Genomic DNA, 14,842 nt, shown 5'->3' with positions numbered 1-14,842 from the left:
CAGCGCCATGTCAACTGGCGCTGAATGCCATGCCACCGTGGATGGGAGACTAAGTCAGCGTGCCAACGCATATTCAGCGCCACGCTATTTGGCGCTGAGGTGTCTAAGTTCAGTGCCTGAACAAAAGGTTATTTTTGAAATAAGTTTTAGCGGCGCTTCATTTGTGAAAATAGTTTTTGCAAAGAGTCAAATTGTGAAAATTTTTGTATTTTGGGAGTATAGGCTAGCAGTGGACGTTTATAAACAAAATCCTCCGCTAAATCACCCTCAAAACCTAGATCCCTGTCTTGTCACGGACAACCCCCCGCCGCAGAGTCCACCTCCTCCCTCCCCTCTCTCTCTCTCTCTCCTACCCTACCACCATGGCGTCCGCCGAGACCCCCAACCCCGACGCCGAAATCCCCAACACCGGCGCCGCCGCCGCCGCCGCCGCCGAACCAGCCGCCGCCGCCGCCACCACCGACCCCGCCGCCGCTGGATCGCCGTCGCCCCCGCTCCCGCCCCGCAAACGCCGCCTCTCCCCTACGCCCTCCCCCACCCGCCGCTCCTCCCGCTCCCGCTCCCGCTCCCGCTCCCGCTCCCCGCGCCGCGGCCGCAGCCGCAGCCGCTCCCGGAGCAGGAGCCGCGGGCGGAGCGCCAGCCCGCGGTACCCCGATGGGAAGCGGAGGCGGCACAACGACCTCAACGTCGAGGTGTGCCGCGACTTCCTCCGCGACAGGTGCGCCCGCGCCGACATCGAGTGCAAGTACGCGCACCCGCACCCCACCGTCGCCGTCGACAGGTGCCGCCCCCCCACCGTTCCCGGAGATCTCGCCTCCCGCTCCCCCCCCCTTCCTGCGGCGCCCGTGTCTGATTTTGGGGGGTTTTGTATGTGCAGGGACAGCAAGGTGACGGCGTGCGCGGACTCGCTGCGGAACAACTGCTTCCGGGGAAGGACCTGCCGCTACTACCACCCGCCCCCTCATATCCAGGAGTATGCGATGATGCCCGGTTGCTGTTTGTTCCGTTTGCATTGCGTGCTTTTGTCGACGAGGGTTGGTAGCGTGTATGGTCTTATGTTCTAGAGATGCACAAGCTGCTGCAAGTCCATTTATTGATGCAAGTCGATTAATACTCGATTAGTGCTTCCAAGCATACAGTCTTCCGTTTCTAGTTCAATTCCTGAAATATTAACAGCATCATGGCTACATGAGATCATGCTCTACTGTGCTATCTGGAGGATTAAATTAGCTGCCTGACATTGTTTTTTTTACTTGTGCTTCTGATGGAAATTTCTTGGAACAATGTTTTATGAGCCACTTTCTGTATTAAAATTCCATTATCGTGTTTTTATGTTCTCACAGTTTTTATATTTCATGGGCATGTGTACCCATGATTCCCTCGGTGTGTTGTATAGGTGTTCTCACACATTTTATGTGTTCAGAGTTTGGCTGTTTGGGAGAAAAACTTGTTTTTTCTACTTTATTCTCTCTGGGTAAATTGATATTATTTTGTTTTTTTGAACATTGTGTTTACTCTCACATTCAGGGGCGAAGCCAAGATTTGAGATTAGGGGGGGTGTGGGGGTGAGGATAAGCCATGAGACCAAATAACTAATATTGATAGCAAAGGAGGTCAAATAGTCACCGTCAATAACAATCAATGCGTAAACTAGTCCTTTAAAAAAAACTTGAATTTTAGATCTTTAATAATATCATTGAAAGATTGAAACTAGCCTTTATTGCTAAATTCTTTCAATGTAAACTATTGAATAATCTCACAAATAAGTATCATCTATTTTACTTTGAAAAAGATGAGAAATCACAAACTAATTTTGTATATCATGTTTCTTGCTAATGTTTTTGGACTTGCTAACTAACTAAACTGATAATACTTTCAAGTTACACAAATAAACTAGATGAATACTTATCTTAATTAACCTTAATATAGAGTAAAAACAGGGGGGTTGTGGTGGTGGTGGTCTTTGGATAGGGGGGTGTTGGCACCCTCCAGCACCCCCCTAGCTGCGCCACTGCTCACATTACGTAGCTCTTTATTTGACACACACACACGTGTATGCGCTGGGTGCTATATGGGAGAAGCTTTAGATTTCTAGGTTAAAGGAGACACTGGAGTGGAATGATGCAGAATGCTGAAATGGGAATGCACTGTATTTTATGCTAGTTTGCGATTGAAAAGAAAACTTATATTTGAATGTTGATGGCTTTTTTTGTGACCTATGATTATCTCTTTGGAGGCAGGGTAGCATATTTTTGTAAATGAAATGCAGGCATTGGATGCAACCAGCTGATCCCAACTTTCTTTTGTTTCTTTTACGTAGGTCATTATTGAGATCAATTGGTGTGGAAGACCCAAAGGTGAAGATGGTAAGTTTCTCCTGTTTAACCTTTCATCTGTTCATCAATCATGCATCGGTTTGTCATTTCTCTAAGTAGTTAATGGTTTTTTACTATCTATTGTAAAGCTAATTGGAAAGGTTGTTTATCTGCTTCAAACAAGAAAAAAAAGGTAGCTAATTGGCTTGATGTTTTGCATGGTATGTCCATAAGGAACAAGTAATCTTTTTTGAAAGCTAGAACACATAGAAGGGCTGTAAACCATCTATCACCTGAACGTGGAAGGTCCTGCTTCATATTAGATGAAGTGTTACAGTTTCTATGCAGCTTAGTATGAATTATGATGAATTCATTGGATATCTCTTCCGCATTCAACATTTATGACAGACCAACTGAGTCTACTCCTTTTAATAAACAGCAGGTTTGCAGAGATTTTACACGTGGACGATGTTCAAGATCAGCAAACGAGTGCCGATTCTTGCACCATTCACCCCTTGAGGATTGTGCAATTGTAAGATTCCATTTTAATGATAAATTATATCATCAGTTCGCTAGCCCAAAGTAACAGGGCAGCAAGTAAAGTATTTTTCATGTGTAATGCTCTGCTTCGTTGTTATATAACCAAGTAATGAACATGCTTCAAATAAACAATATACTGTAAGTCCTATCTTCAAAAGTTTGTGATAAATTAATACATATTTATTAAAAAAATGCATATACAATTTGCAAGGATATATCAATCCACAAATATCCTTAATACAACCACATGCACAGATGATCATGGATTATCCCACCAACTCAAGACTCAAGAGTTGGTTGCAGGATGGCAGACTCACCACAACCATCACTAGGTTCTTTTATACTGTAGAGATAGAGATACCCCTTTGCCTACTCAATCTCAAAGCAAAGAAACTCATATATGACTATGAATACGTTGTTCTTTGCTTGTGCTATCCCATATTTCTTGGCACTTGTATGATGGTTTTTCTTTTTCATTGGAAGGTTTGCCAAGATTTCTTGCGTGGGAGGTGTGATCGTAAATCATGTAGATACTCTCATGTTATGGCCCATCCAATGCCACCCCCAATGAGGGATATTCCCATGCAATACCCTGATATGGTAAGTTGTTGTACCGAACATAGTCTTACAGAATTACGCTGTTGCTTGTTGAAAATAATTTCTTATGGAGTATTTGTACTTGCCTTATTTAATACTCCCTCCGTCCCAAATTATAGGGCGTCCTCTTTTTAAGGAAAATCAAACTCGGTAACTTTTGTCTAATAATCATACTAACCATATATATGCTAAATATTATGCATGTTATATTGCTAGATTCATATTTTAAAGTACTTTCATATGATGCTAATTTCATATTTGTTGGGAACATAACATGGAATAAGTTAATGGTCAAAGTATGTCATTGAAGACCGTGTAAAAAAAGTAGGCATTATAATTTTGGACGGAGGGAGTATATTTTTTGGAAGCAAGACAGTTAGTGTTCCTTTAACTCACATAGACTTGCCATTATTTGTTCAGAATTCAGATGCAATAAGAAATGAATTGTTAAATAGATAATTGCTTGTCTTTTGATCGTAAAGAGTGTTCTACTGTTTTGTTTTCTGTTTTCATAATTTGATTATAGTAATATAGTCTTAAAATTTTATTCACTGCCTTCAAGGTTTACATGCCACCACCAGCACCCCTTGGAGTACCTATGATGATGCCTCCCCCTTCAGCCCCTGCAGCCTTTTCTGGTAAATAGTGCATGATAGACCATTTACTACTGATGTTCAGTTTTAATGAATTTAGCAAAAAGGTACATTAGTTTTCCCTATTACTGTTCAGCCTTTTCTGGTAAATGAAGTTTTGAGTGTCTACCCTATTCTGTTGCTATTTTGGCAAGCTTTTGATAGTTGCTCTTCTGCAGGTAATAACTACGGAGTGGAAGTTTGCAGGGACTACTTGAAGAACATGTGTAATAGAGAATCCTGCAGATTTGCACACCCGGATTTGAATAATGAGGTTTTTATAATTTTCTTCTTCTGGCATGAACCATTTGTTTTACAGGCTACTAATTAGCAAGTTCTTTCCAAACATTTTCTAATAGGTGATGAATACCCAAGTTGAAGTTTGCCGTGATTTTAAGCGAGGAGAATGCAATCGACCTGCCTGTCGCTTTTACCATCCACCTGCAAGCTCAAATTCTATTGGATAAAGTAAAGTAACTTATATCCAATGTTTTGTTTCCTCTGAATTCAGAATCAAATTAGCATCAAATAGCTGCAAAGCACATACACAGAGCGCATACAACCCTTAGAAATGTCCAAATCAAATTTACCTAAGACCTTAATTCCTTATGGATGTTCTGTCCATTCAAAACAGCTGGAGCAATCATATGATGTTTTAAGGTTGCAAAATTTTGTTTGCCAACTGATCATGTGGGTAATATAGCATGAACCTATGAAATGCTAGCATAGACTAGTACTCTTTCCATGCAAAGAGGTATAGCATTGTTGAAAATGTTCTCTAAAATGTGCTAATTTTGTTCACCATATGGTCATGCCATTTGATATATACTGTTGAAATGTTTTAATATGAGATAACTTCCATTGTCTTTGATTAAACATCAGCTGCCATTGTGGTCAGTTCTATTCCTTAGTTCCATTAGTGTTTCTCGACATATTAACCACACAACAATGACATATTATCTATTATATGAGTATAGTGTTTCAGAAAATTATATTAGTTTGTGGACTTGGTCTGCAATGCAGGCTGATGTTTGATGAAATGATCTATGATATGTTATCCTCCAATTATTCTTTGAAGTTTGGTTGTGATAAAATGAATCATTTATTTCATGTCATGAATTCCTATCAAGTGAAGTTACAATTTTTTGTGTAATCATTAGCGCACTATACTTGTATTATTCTTCCAGCTTTAACATGATCATTAATTATTGTGGTGTGCTTTAGTGGCTTAAAAATATAGTTAGCTGAGTCATCTGTCATTTGACATGTTTCAAGTCTACTCCAGTGTTTAAGTTACAGTGTATCTATATTCCATTGACAACTCAGATGGGGTCAACATGCAGATTTCACCTTTTATTATTTCCCTTTATGGAACAAATCAACAAAATATTAAATGCAGAGAGTTCTTATTATTTATTTTTTTAGATTTTTTAATTGACAATGGTATTAGCTCTCTTTAACAAATGGGTACTCGTTGTTTCCTCAGTATTGAGTGCCCTGCCCTGCTGCCGCTGCTACCGCTCTGCTGCTGCTAAATCTGCTACTGCTGCCAAAGAGCTGCTGCGCTGGCTGTTGTGCTGCTTGCTAAGATGTCATAGACAATGAAAAGCCTAAAAAAGTTCTATGTAACAGAAGAGATTATCATCGTGTGATGTTTCAGAGGTTGCTTAAACTTGACTCAGTTCTTTCTCTCTTTAAAAAGGGGATTGCACGAGTGGTTGTGTACTAGCCTTCATAAAGATGTTTTAATTTTGAGTTTGCCGTCTGCATATGATTCAATTTGTTTGTCGCATCATTCATTCTTTTGCACTTCTTTAATCAATGTTTTGCTACTGTTGCCTGTTGGAGGATATTTTGGAATTCCTTTTGGTAAAGTAGAGCCAGGTCGGATTTAATCAGTACCCCACTACAAGCGATTAGGGAGAGCCAAATGTCAACGAGCTGAGTGATCTGTTTACTGGAAATCACGCTGCTGTATTGCTGCTGCATGAGCTAAGTGGTTAAAGCACAAACTGTGAACACCAAACGAGCATCAGTTTTGCTGTTGCCCTGTCTGGAATTAGCTGATCCCACAGCTTTGTGGATTCCATTGGATAGTTTATCTTTGGTTTCCAACGGCATCATGTTGGGGAATCTTGACACCATGAGTCCATGACACTTTTTTTGGGGGACAATTTATGAAATTATCTATACTTTCTTTCGGACCACCAGACCGAAATCAGAATCAGTATCAAGGCTACTTAAAGATCAGGATTGTTTTGCATATGTCCAAGGAGTATCTCTCTTCCAAGGTCGTCAGGCAAAGTGGCAATCACATGCAGCCAGGGCCAATTTGCCATTTACTTAGTGCGAGCTTCTCATGTCTGGGGATCGTAACATTTTACATTTGCACCTTGGTTGTTTACCTGTGGTGGACTGCAGAAGCTGTTCGGTGGTGTACCGATGGTTTCTGAGGATCTGGGACTGCATCTGGCATCTGGTCAAGATGGTGTAGCAGCTGATCACTTCTTTTTTGTGGGGGGCAGAAACTGCTGTGAGAATTGGGGCATGTACCTGTTTTGGCGGCCGATTGGAACTTAAAAGATAGGAGTGACATGGCCATTTATTTCGTCATTGCTGACTGAACTGGTGTGTGACGGCCAGGGATATTGTCTTCTGGTGTCTTCTCCTTGGCGTGATCCCTTTCATGCGTCGAGTATGATAAGAGGACGTGACGCCCTCTCCCTATATTTCTTTAGAGTAATAATGAGGGCTATCAATATCAGGATAATAAAAACTGCTCCATATACTGATTAATATCACAATCATAAACTAGTCTTGCAGAAGTTTTGCATATCAAACTGTTCCATGCAAACAAGTTGGAAGTGCAGGACTACTGTAGAATAAATACACCCACTTGGGTTTTAGTTTTGACTCGAGACATGATTTAAAATATGTTTATAAACATAAATCTCATGAAAAACTTTGCGCAGTGGGCATCAATATGTGGCATGTGGTTACCCTTTCCCGAGGTAAGCTTGGTAACCATGGTTAAACTTAAAATAATTTGACCGGTGAAGGAATCGCTTCCGTGTGGGAAGCACAGTTACTGTGGTAACCATACGGTTACGCGGTGAATATTGCATGGTGAATATTGGGAGAAAAATGATACAGATACAAAATTTTGTTCCCAAACATCCTACAAAACTGACGTGGTACAATGTGATTGGATGTTGATTTTTATTATTACCCCCACTATAATTGAATTAAATGTTTGACATCCTTGTTAGTAAGAGGGTAGTAAATATCTTTTCAAAGTACATATATACTCAGTACATGAAATATTATGCACATGCGGATTGGTTCTCGATAGAAATTCAGTGAGCTGGACGTGCCGTTGTTTGTTTTAACGCACGCTGACGGCAAAGCTTGGTTAATTACCATGTTCACCACTCAATCACCAGTTCGATAACCGTGGACCATTGTACTGCTAGTACTCGTAAATTTTTACCACTTGTCAGTGCCTTTTCTCGTTCCCCAGAGCGAACAAAGGCGGGTTAACTAACGTGCAACGTGCCGAACCAATCCAAGGGCATGTTTGGAGAAGATTTTAGTTGGTACAGCTTTTTTTTTTTAGAATCAGAAGTTTTCCAAACCGCTTTTGATATAGATTATGAGAAGATGTAGTTGTAGAATTAAAAAAAAAGGTAAAAGCCAAAAGCAGAAAAAACCAGCTTTTTTTAAATTCTCATAAGATAGCTACCAACCAGCTGCTTTTTAGAATCTTAAGCTCTTTCTTAAAATCTTAAGCTCCGCTGAAGCTTTTTTTTTTATTCTTTTCTGCCCTTAGTATATATTCATAAATCTCTCTTCTATGCCTACAGAAGCGGCACGGTGTTTGAGCATTTTGACTTCACACTCTCCCTGACACAGGACAAGAACACACACAGCAAAGGATCACAACGACCATAATTGCGTGCTCGCAATCGCCATGTGATTGGTGACTCCGACGAAGACCGAAGACTTTCTGAGGCATCAATCCATGGTGGTGGAGACGGAGACGGGGAGAGATGAGAGCGAAGCGGCGGCGGCGGCGGCGAGCGCCATGGACGACGGGCCATGCGGCGAACGCGAAGGAGGAGGAGACGCGGCGGCGAAGGCCGTAGGAGAGAAGGACGCGGGCGAAGGAGACGAGCCGAAGGAGGAGGAGGAGGACGGGAGAGATCGAGAGGAGGAAGAGGAGGAGGCGGCGAAGCGCGGGTGGTCGGAGATACGGCTGGCGATCGAGGAGCTCTCCGCCGTCGACGTCGAGCGCCGCGGCGGGAAGCCGCCGCCGCCGTCGCCGCCTCCTCCCACGCTGACCTTCCTCGCGCTCTCTCACCTCCTCCTCCAGGTGCTCGGTGAGTTCGTCCTATCTTCCCCTGCTCTGCCTCCACGCATCTCCTCCTTTCAACCTTGTTCTTGGTTCAAATTTCAAAAATAATTCATCCTTCCTTCTCCAATTCTTCCATTTTTTTTCCTTTTTTACATGCCATTGCATGGTTTAACTCCTCTATCTGCCATCACCTGCCAGTAATCTGTATCGCATCCCGTTTCTTCATTTGAACACATGGTGACCTGCGTGCTTTGTCGTTGTTGCTTTTGCTTGTTCTTACTGTTCTTTGGTGATACTCCTACATGGGCGTTTGCAGATAAGATCGGTCCGACCATGGCTGTGCTGAGGCTCGACGTCCAACGAAACATCGAGGTACAAAAAGAAAAAAATCATTCCTTCTGTACCTAATGACCTACTAGTAGTCTGCATGATCTTAGAGTTTGGTACTGATTACAAATATTTAGAACTAGTATTTAATTTTATTGTCATTACATATTTGTCCCTAAAAATATTTTCGCCATGTTACAGTTTTTCATCATTACCATTTCTTAGCGTAAATCATGATAAAAAAATACATATATCTGCGAGATCGTGAAAAATTATGCGACGAATAAGGAGCTTGTACAGATTCAAAATTCTACGACGAATAAGGAGCTTGTACAGATTCGTGTTACATGTTATGTCTAATTTGCTATATTTTAAGACAGAGTTAGTAGAAGAAAGGTTTTACTAGTCAAGCATTAGTTCCCTCTCTCTCAAAAAAAGCATTAGTTCCCTGATCAGATGAAAATCCTAGCTAACTAAAAATGCCTTCTTGTATGGTTGGTAGGCACAGAGTCTCAATCACACCCCTACCTGCTGCTCGACTTGAGAGCAAGAAACCGAAACAAAAAAGGTTGCAAGTTGTGAATCCAAATAATCATACCCCAAGAATTCACATCTACTACTAATTTTATAGATTAGAGCTGTTGGCGCGGTCCCATGTAGGGAAGCGTAATCCTGTGGCTGCTTCCCCTGTCCCGTGCCGGCCACACGGCTAGCCAGTAGCCACCGAAAGCAACCGGTCGTTTTAATTAAGCCACGTAGATAGCTAGGCTAACCTCTAATTAATTTTCCTTTTGACACTGTCACTGGGCTCACAGTCACTGCTTTGCTTTGCCAAAGTTGAGAGCTGCCTCTTGGGGCCCCCCATATTCGCACTAATCTCAAAGCACGATTCGACAGCCGATGATCTCTTCTTACTCCTCCGAGTCAGTGGCGGTTCCAGAAAAAAATAACAGTGGGGTATAAGCAAACTAGATAAAGTTATAGATAAAGTTACAGTCCCCACTCCTATCTACGCATGGTAAAAAGTGGGGTCTTCGTGAGAACTCGAGACCCCGCCGCCCCCATGCTAGATCCGCCCCTGTTCCGAGTTGTTCAAGGTGTGTACTACTAGCATAGAATTATCAGGTCATGACTCCAATGGTGTTGACTTGACCTGACCTTCATCAAACCAAACATTCTGAAATACGGGTTTGCTCTATCCTGACCCATCGTGTCCCTTCAGCCAAACACATATTGATTCGAGCACACCACGAGCCCTCCTTGCGTGAGCTTATAACTGCAGCTTCAACTGCAGAGGAATCACTTGCAAGTTCCAGCACCACAAACACCAGGAACCTTATCTCGGCATGCAAAGTCTCTGCATCATAGTATTATTTACGGTCTCTTTCCGGCGCTCTCGATTCTTGGACTAGGAGACGGCGACTGATTGGAATTTGGAAGGCAGGACAAGAGATAAAACAAAGGAGATAGGATTAGGGCTTTCCTCTCGATGCAAAAATTGTAAATATCTGATCCGATCAGATCATTTTCTCCTCAAGATTTGCTTTTGCGTGTGCCTCACACAGGCCTTCAACTGCTCTGGTCACATCCGTCCGTTCATCCGTGGGGGCATTTTCAGACGCAAACTTCGGTGTCCCTTTCTTCTTGTTTTGTTCCTTTTTTATTTTCCTCTACGAGAGGATGAGTTTTTTTTTCTTGTTTTGTTTTACCTTAATATTTTCAAGATCAAGATTATCAGGAGAGGGTGAAGGTAAAGTTTTTCTAGGCTTGGAAAGAGCATATTGACAGGGTCATGATAGTGATGGCCAAGTGGAGAGTTGATTTGTCTTGGCATGAAAATGTGAACGTTATTATGCTTGTAGGTTGCAAATAATTGGTGCCAACTATTTACTAATAGGTGACTCTGGCTGACTTCAGTGTATATCTTTTGAACATTTCTGTGAATTTTGAAGATCGTATGTATTCTAAATTCTAAACAGCTCATGTTTTTTTTCTTTCTGTAAAAAAAAAAAAAATCCAGGTGCAAACCTTTTGTTTTCTGAACAGTTACTGCCTATTGCAGAGGCTGCAGGAGTTGTACTTGTTGGACCCATCGAAATGCTATAATCTAGAGGAGATATTGGAGAAGGAGGTACATGAGGGCACTGCAAGGAAGGTTGATAGCTGCGCGAGAGCTGTTCTTTGGCTTACTAGGTAAAACCAGACAGAGCTTGCAATGAGTTTTTGTTCTTCTCTTTTGCAGTTATGCTACTCACAAATTTCAATCTTGCATAGCTTGTCATTATAAGATGTGCCATATACAGCCTACTTAATTATGCCTCTTCTCATTGGTATTTACCTTTTCTAACATCACCAGATCAATGGATTTCACTATTGCACTATTACAGAGATTGGAGGAGGATTCTGATCAGAAGTGTTTTGCACAGCTGGTAGAATCTGCCTACATGGTCACCCTAAAGCCATGGCATGGCTGGATCTCTTCAGCAGCCTATAAGGTCAGGGTTTACTGAATCTCCGGGCATCACTTGGTTCCATCGCACTTGGCTGACACAATTCTGATAAACTTGAACAGATTGCAATGAAGCTCATTCCTGAGAGGAGGATGTTCATCAACTTGCTCGTTGGCAACTGCCAAGATTGCGCTGCTCTGAAAGAGGAGATCCGAAAGCTGGCAAAGTTGCTTAAGCCCTTCCTTGATGATATCCATGCCATGATGGTTAGCAGTAGCGCCTTGAACTGATTCTGAACTCATCTTAGAAAGATCAAAGGCTTTTTGTCGGTGAATTTATATATTGTCTGCTCACATTTCAGGCCAAGTTCAGATTGGACAAGCTGAAATCAACTTGATGGCAAGCCTATAAATGGTTGCTGTAGTATGTGAATGTGGATACTGCCTTGGTCAGCTGGTTTGGTTCTGTACAAATTTCCTTTTCTTGTGTGGTCGTAATAGTGTACCTCACTCTGTGAATAGGTTAGGCATAGTAGAATTGCAGGTTTGCGAAGTGTACCATTTTGCCAGATGAAGACTATAGGTAGTAGTGTACTTTGGCCATCGGAAAAATGAAAGGCTCCCGCATGGCGCAGCTGCTGGGCGATGCCACGTTGGACAGGAACAGTTCACACAGGGTGGAATTTTTGCAAAAAAGTCCTTAGTATTTTGTGTAATTTGATCGAGGTCCTTCCAGAACTGAGCTGATATTTTATGTATAGGCCCTCTGGAAATCTGGTTATTGCAATGCGAAAGAGAAAAGAACCACAAATTAGGACCGCGCTCTAAAACATGTAAGTCGAGGGGCTTTTTAGCAAAAAGACTCCCACTAACACTAACCACCCCGCAAACCTTAGCCGCTGCATGCGCCCCTCCTCCCTATCGTCCCACCTTCTCTCCCTCGACCACCCGCCGCCTCCTTGGGCCACAACCTCCGCCTCCGCCTCGTGCTGTCTCCATCGTCGTCCCCGTCATCTCGCGCTGCTGCCTCCGCCTTCCCCTCACGCCGCTGCCAGCAAGGCCCCCTCGTCTCTCTTCTCTGGGTGGTGACGACGGTGGAGTGGGAAGGTCGCTCCAGTTCAGCAAAGCATTGGTGGAGCGGGGATGACTCCGGCACGGCGGGGTGGTGGTGAGCGCTGATGGGGGCCGATGATGGTTAGCAGAGAAGAATAGGGGAGTAGAGACCGACATAGTCGGGCAGTCCGACGGAGGAGTGGAGGTGGCGGTGACTGGTGCACGCTTCGTCGATGACAAGGTCGGAGCACTGATAGCCGTGTCACAGGTAGCGTGAAAAGCCGAGGGCCCAGATCATGTCACGGGTGCACTGATAGCCGAGGACACTGATAGACGTGTCATGGGTGCAAGCCACCGGTTCAAAGTAGGCCGGTTCATCCAGTTTTCACTAGTTCACTTATATGTCCGGCCTTTAAAGTGAGCCGACCCGGTGAGGAGGCTGGTTCTGTTTTTTTTACGGTTTAACCCTTGGCCCGGTCTAGTTTTTTTTTACTATGACTGAAACTGACTTTCAAATATATTGTATATAAACTACAATTATATTTATAAAATCAAAAGTTAACAGTTGTATGCCAAAACCAAAAGTTAATACTTGTATGCCAAAATCATTTCTAATTTTATCGACGTAACCCTTATTCAAACATTGACATATTGAATAAATGAATCTAGATAAGGCTAACAGCCATGTGCCACTCATATATTGAATGAGCTCTACCAGTCTCATTATCATGGCATAGATTGAACAACATGAAAGCTCGACCTCACTGTAGCACATCTCAAACAAGGAGTATACATACTAGGCAGCGACTTCGAGGTGCCATGCCATCCACCGCTCAAACACCTAGTATACATACTACTCGAGGTGCCAAGCCATGCCATCCACCTCTCAAACATCATAGCTCCTCTATGTGGATGTAATCCAGCAAGATACGATCCAGGCGGTGTCACACCAACGGCAGAAGAAAGGATAGAATAACGATTGAAAGCAGTTAGGATTTTCTGAATTTCGTAGAGAACTAGGTATTGTCTTTGGTTTTGTCCAATATCTAAGTTACAATTAAGAACTACAAACTACACTACTTCTATATCTCACACTTGCTAATAAATGTTAGATGATAAAATACCTATCCCACCTATCTAGCCCACCCGCTATGGTTTGCCTTATATGTAGCATACAACCATATATATAAGTAGTGAGATCATCATGTCAGTTATGTATGCTCATACACTCTACATGCAAAAGCTATTCTCATTTTCATGCTATATAAATGAACAGTGTACTGTCACATTACAATTTGAGATGTGGCCAAACTAGCTCAGCCAATATATTTAATTTTCGATCAATATTTGATGTTTGGATGTAAGATGTCAATTTTTCCTTGTGCGTTGTGACTGCCGATTACCTGTCACTATTCACAAAGTACATATGAATGCCATGAGTATTTTTTTAAGCACCTGAAAGTGTTCTAATGCAAGGAACACGCCAAGCATGGTACGGTTGCAGTTAGGTGTTTAAAAAAGCGTGAAGCCCATGCATGGTTTTAGATCGGCTCGCATCCAACCCACGGCTAAAGCTATTAGTAGTCATAATTAGCCATGCCGAACTGGGCTTCTATCTCCTGAACTTAACAAGCCAACATGCCACCCGTTAATTTAGCTCATTATTATTGATATCAACTTTTTTTTACTGATAAGATAATATATACTTAGTTCTTGTTAACTAGCTAGTGATAGCCTTTTAATTAGTTACATCCAAGACCTGTTGGGCTTATTGAACTACTTCGGCAAATTTAGCTAACCGAGGGTAGCACCAAACCAATAAAGCCTATCGAGGAGTGATCCTCTCTAGCAGAAGATCGTGGGATCCCCCTTTCGTGAGTTCGGCCGGGGGAAAAGGCCCACTTCTGAAAATCACGTATCCGCCCCCAAGGCTGCTAGCTAGCGTGTACACCACAAGATTATACAGGTTCGGGCCGCTATGAAGCGTAATACCCTACTCCTGTGTATGGGATTTAGATTGAGAGTTACAAAGGTTCCTAAACTCCGGAGAGCGCTCTTGCTTCCCTTCTCCTAGAGCTCAGGTTTTCTGAGAGTCGTCCCCTTTCTCAGTGGGCAAGATCCTCCTTTTATACCTCAAGGGGATACCACATGCACCGCCTCTACCTACTCTCCTATCGGGTGGGGACCCACCCTACCTTGACCGGATCTCGACCCGTGCCTTTGCCTGGAAGCTAAGCCACAGCTTGTCCTTGAGTGGGGCCCAGCGCCGTCCCTCGCCTGACACGGGGGACAGCCCTGTCATTCCCTCATTAATGGGCGAAGACTTGTGGTGGCCGCCCTCTCGTGGGGAGAACTCCGAATGACCCTCCGATGGGACGGGTCAAACCTACCTCCACTCCGCCGGAGGCAGATGCGACGTGGGGGCACGGCCATCCGTCCAGTCAGATGTGACCGGCTACAGGCCGGTCACAGATCGGTCATTCCTGACCGACGCGCGCCAGTCGGGCACGCCGCATGTCTGCCTCTACTGCATTGAATGCGGCAGGGGGCAATTGGGGCGCTGCGCGCATTAAGG

At 43.2% G+C, this 14,842-nt stretch overlaps 2 protein-coding genes across 3 annotated transcripts; both read left to right on the top strand.

Annotated features, from left to right (window-relative positions):
* The first annotated feature begins 296 nt into the window (after positions 1 to 296).
* On the top strand, positions 297 to 5,879 carry LOC127770552 (zinc finger CCCH domain-containing protein 28). Of its 2 annotated transcripts, none has more exons than XM_052296313.1 (9): positions 297 to 781; positions 878 to 973; positions 2,321 to 2,366; positions 2,758 to 2,847; positions 3,339 to 3,455; positions 4,015 to 4,090; positions 4,264 to 4,358; positions 4,444 to 4,552; positions 5,571 to 5,879. In XM_052296313.1, the coding sequence occupies exons 1-8, from the start codon at positions 363 to 365 to the stop codon at positions 4,549 to 4,551; spliced, it is 1,047 nt and encodes a 348-aa protein (XP_052152273.1). In that variant the 5' UTR covers positions 297 to 362; the 3' UTR covers position 4,552; positions 5,571 to 5,879. The 2 variants fall into 2 exon arrangements, with proteins under 2 accessions (XP_052152273.1, XP_052152272.1); XM_052296312.1 differs by having other exon boundaries at positions 2,755 to 2,847.
* A 1,982-nt stretch (positions 5,880 to 7,861) lies between these two features.
* Positions 7,862 to 11,972, top strand: LOC127770553 (glycolipid transfer protein 3-like). The gene is made up of 6 exons (XM_052296314.1): positions 7,862 to 8,463; positions 8,755 to 8,810; positions 10,828 to 10,958; positions 11,122 to 11,260; positions 11,338 to 11,481; positions 11,577 to 11,972. Exons 1-6 carry the CDS (start codon positions 8,106 to 8,108, stop codon positions 11,610 to 11,612), a joined length of 864 nt encoding a protein of 287 aa, XP_052152274.1. The 5' UTR covers positions 7,862 to 8,105; the 3' UTR covers positions 11,613 to 11,972.
* Positions 11,973 to 14,842: the final 2,870 nt, after the last annotated feature.

The sequence above is a fragment of the Oryza glaberrima genome, chromosome 4 (genome assembly GCF_000147395.1).
Source record: "Oryza glaberrima chromosome 4, OglaRS2, whole genome shotgun sequence".
NCBI lineage: Eukaryota > Viridiplantae > Streptophyta > Magnoliopsida > Poales > Poaceae > Oryza > Oryza glaberrima.
This window is presented reverse-complemented; position numbering and strand designations above follow the sequence as displayed.

What these genes read in the sequence shown, in the direction of transcription:
- LOC127770553 (XM_052296314.1), top strand. Translation starts at nt 8,106, where the DNA reads ATGGTGGTGGAGACGGAGACGGGGAGAGATGAGAGCGAAGCGGCGGCG. An exon ending in GCTGTTCTTTGGCTTACTAG is followed by an intron (nt 10,959 to 11,121) that starts GTAAAACCAGAC and finishes TAACATCACCAG; the next exon opens with ATCAATGGATTTCACTATTG. An exon ending in ATGATATCCATGCCATGATG is followed by an intron (nt 11,482 to 11,576) that starts GTTAGCAGTAGC and finishes CTCACATTTCAG; the next exon opens with GCCAAGTTCAGATTGGACAA.
- LOC127770552 (XM_052296312.1), top strand. Translation starts at nt 363, where the DNA reads ATGGCGTCCGCCGAGACCCCCAACCCCGACGCCGAAATCCCCAACACC. An exon ending in CCCACCGTCGCCGTCGACAG is followed by an intron (nt 782 to 877) that starts GTGCCGCCCCCC and finishes TTGTATGTGCAG; the next exon opens with GGACAGCAAGGTGACGGCGT. An exon ending in CCCTTGAGGATTGTGCAATT is followed by an intron (nt 2,848 to 3,338) that starts GTAAGATTCCAT and finishes TTTCATTGGAAG; the next exon opens with GTTTGCCAAGATTTCTTGCG.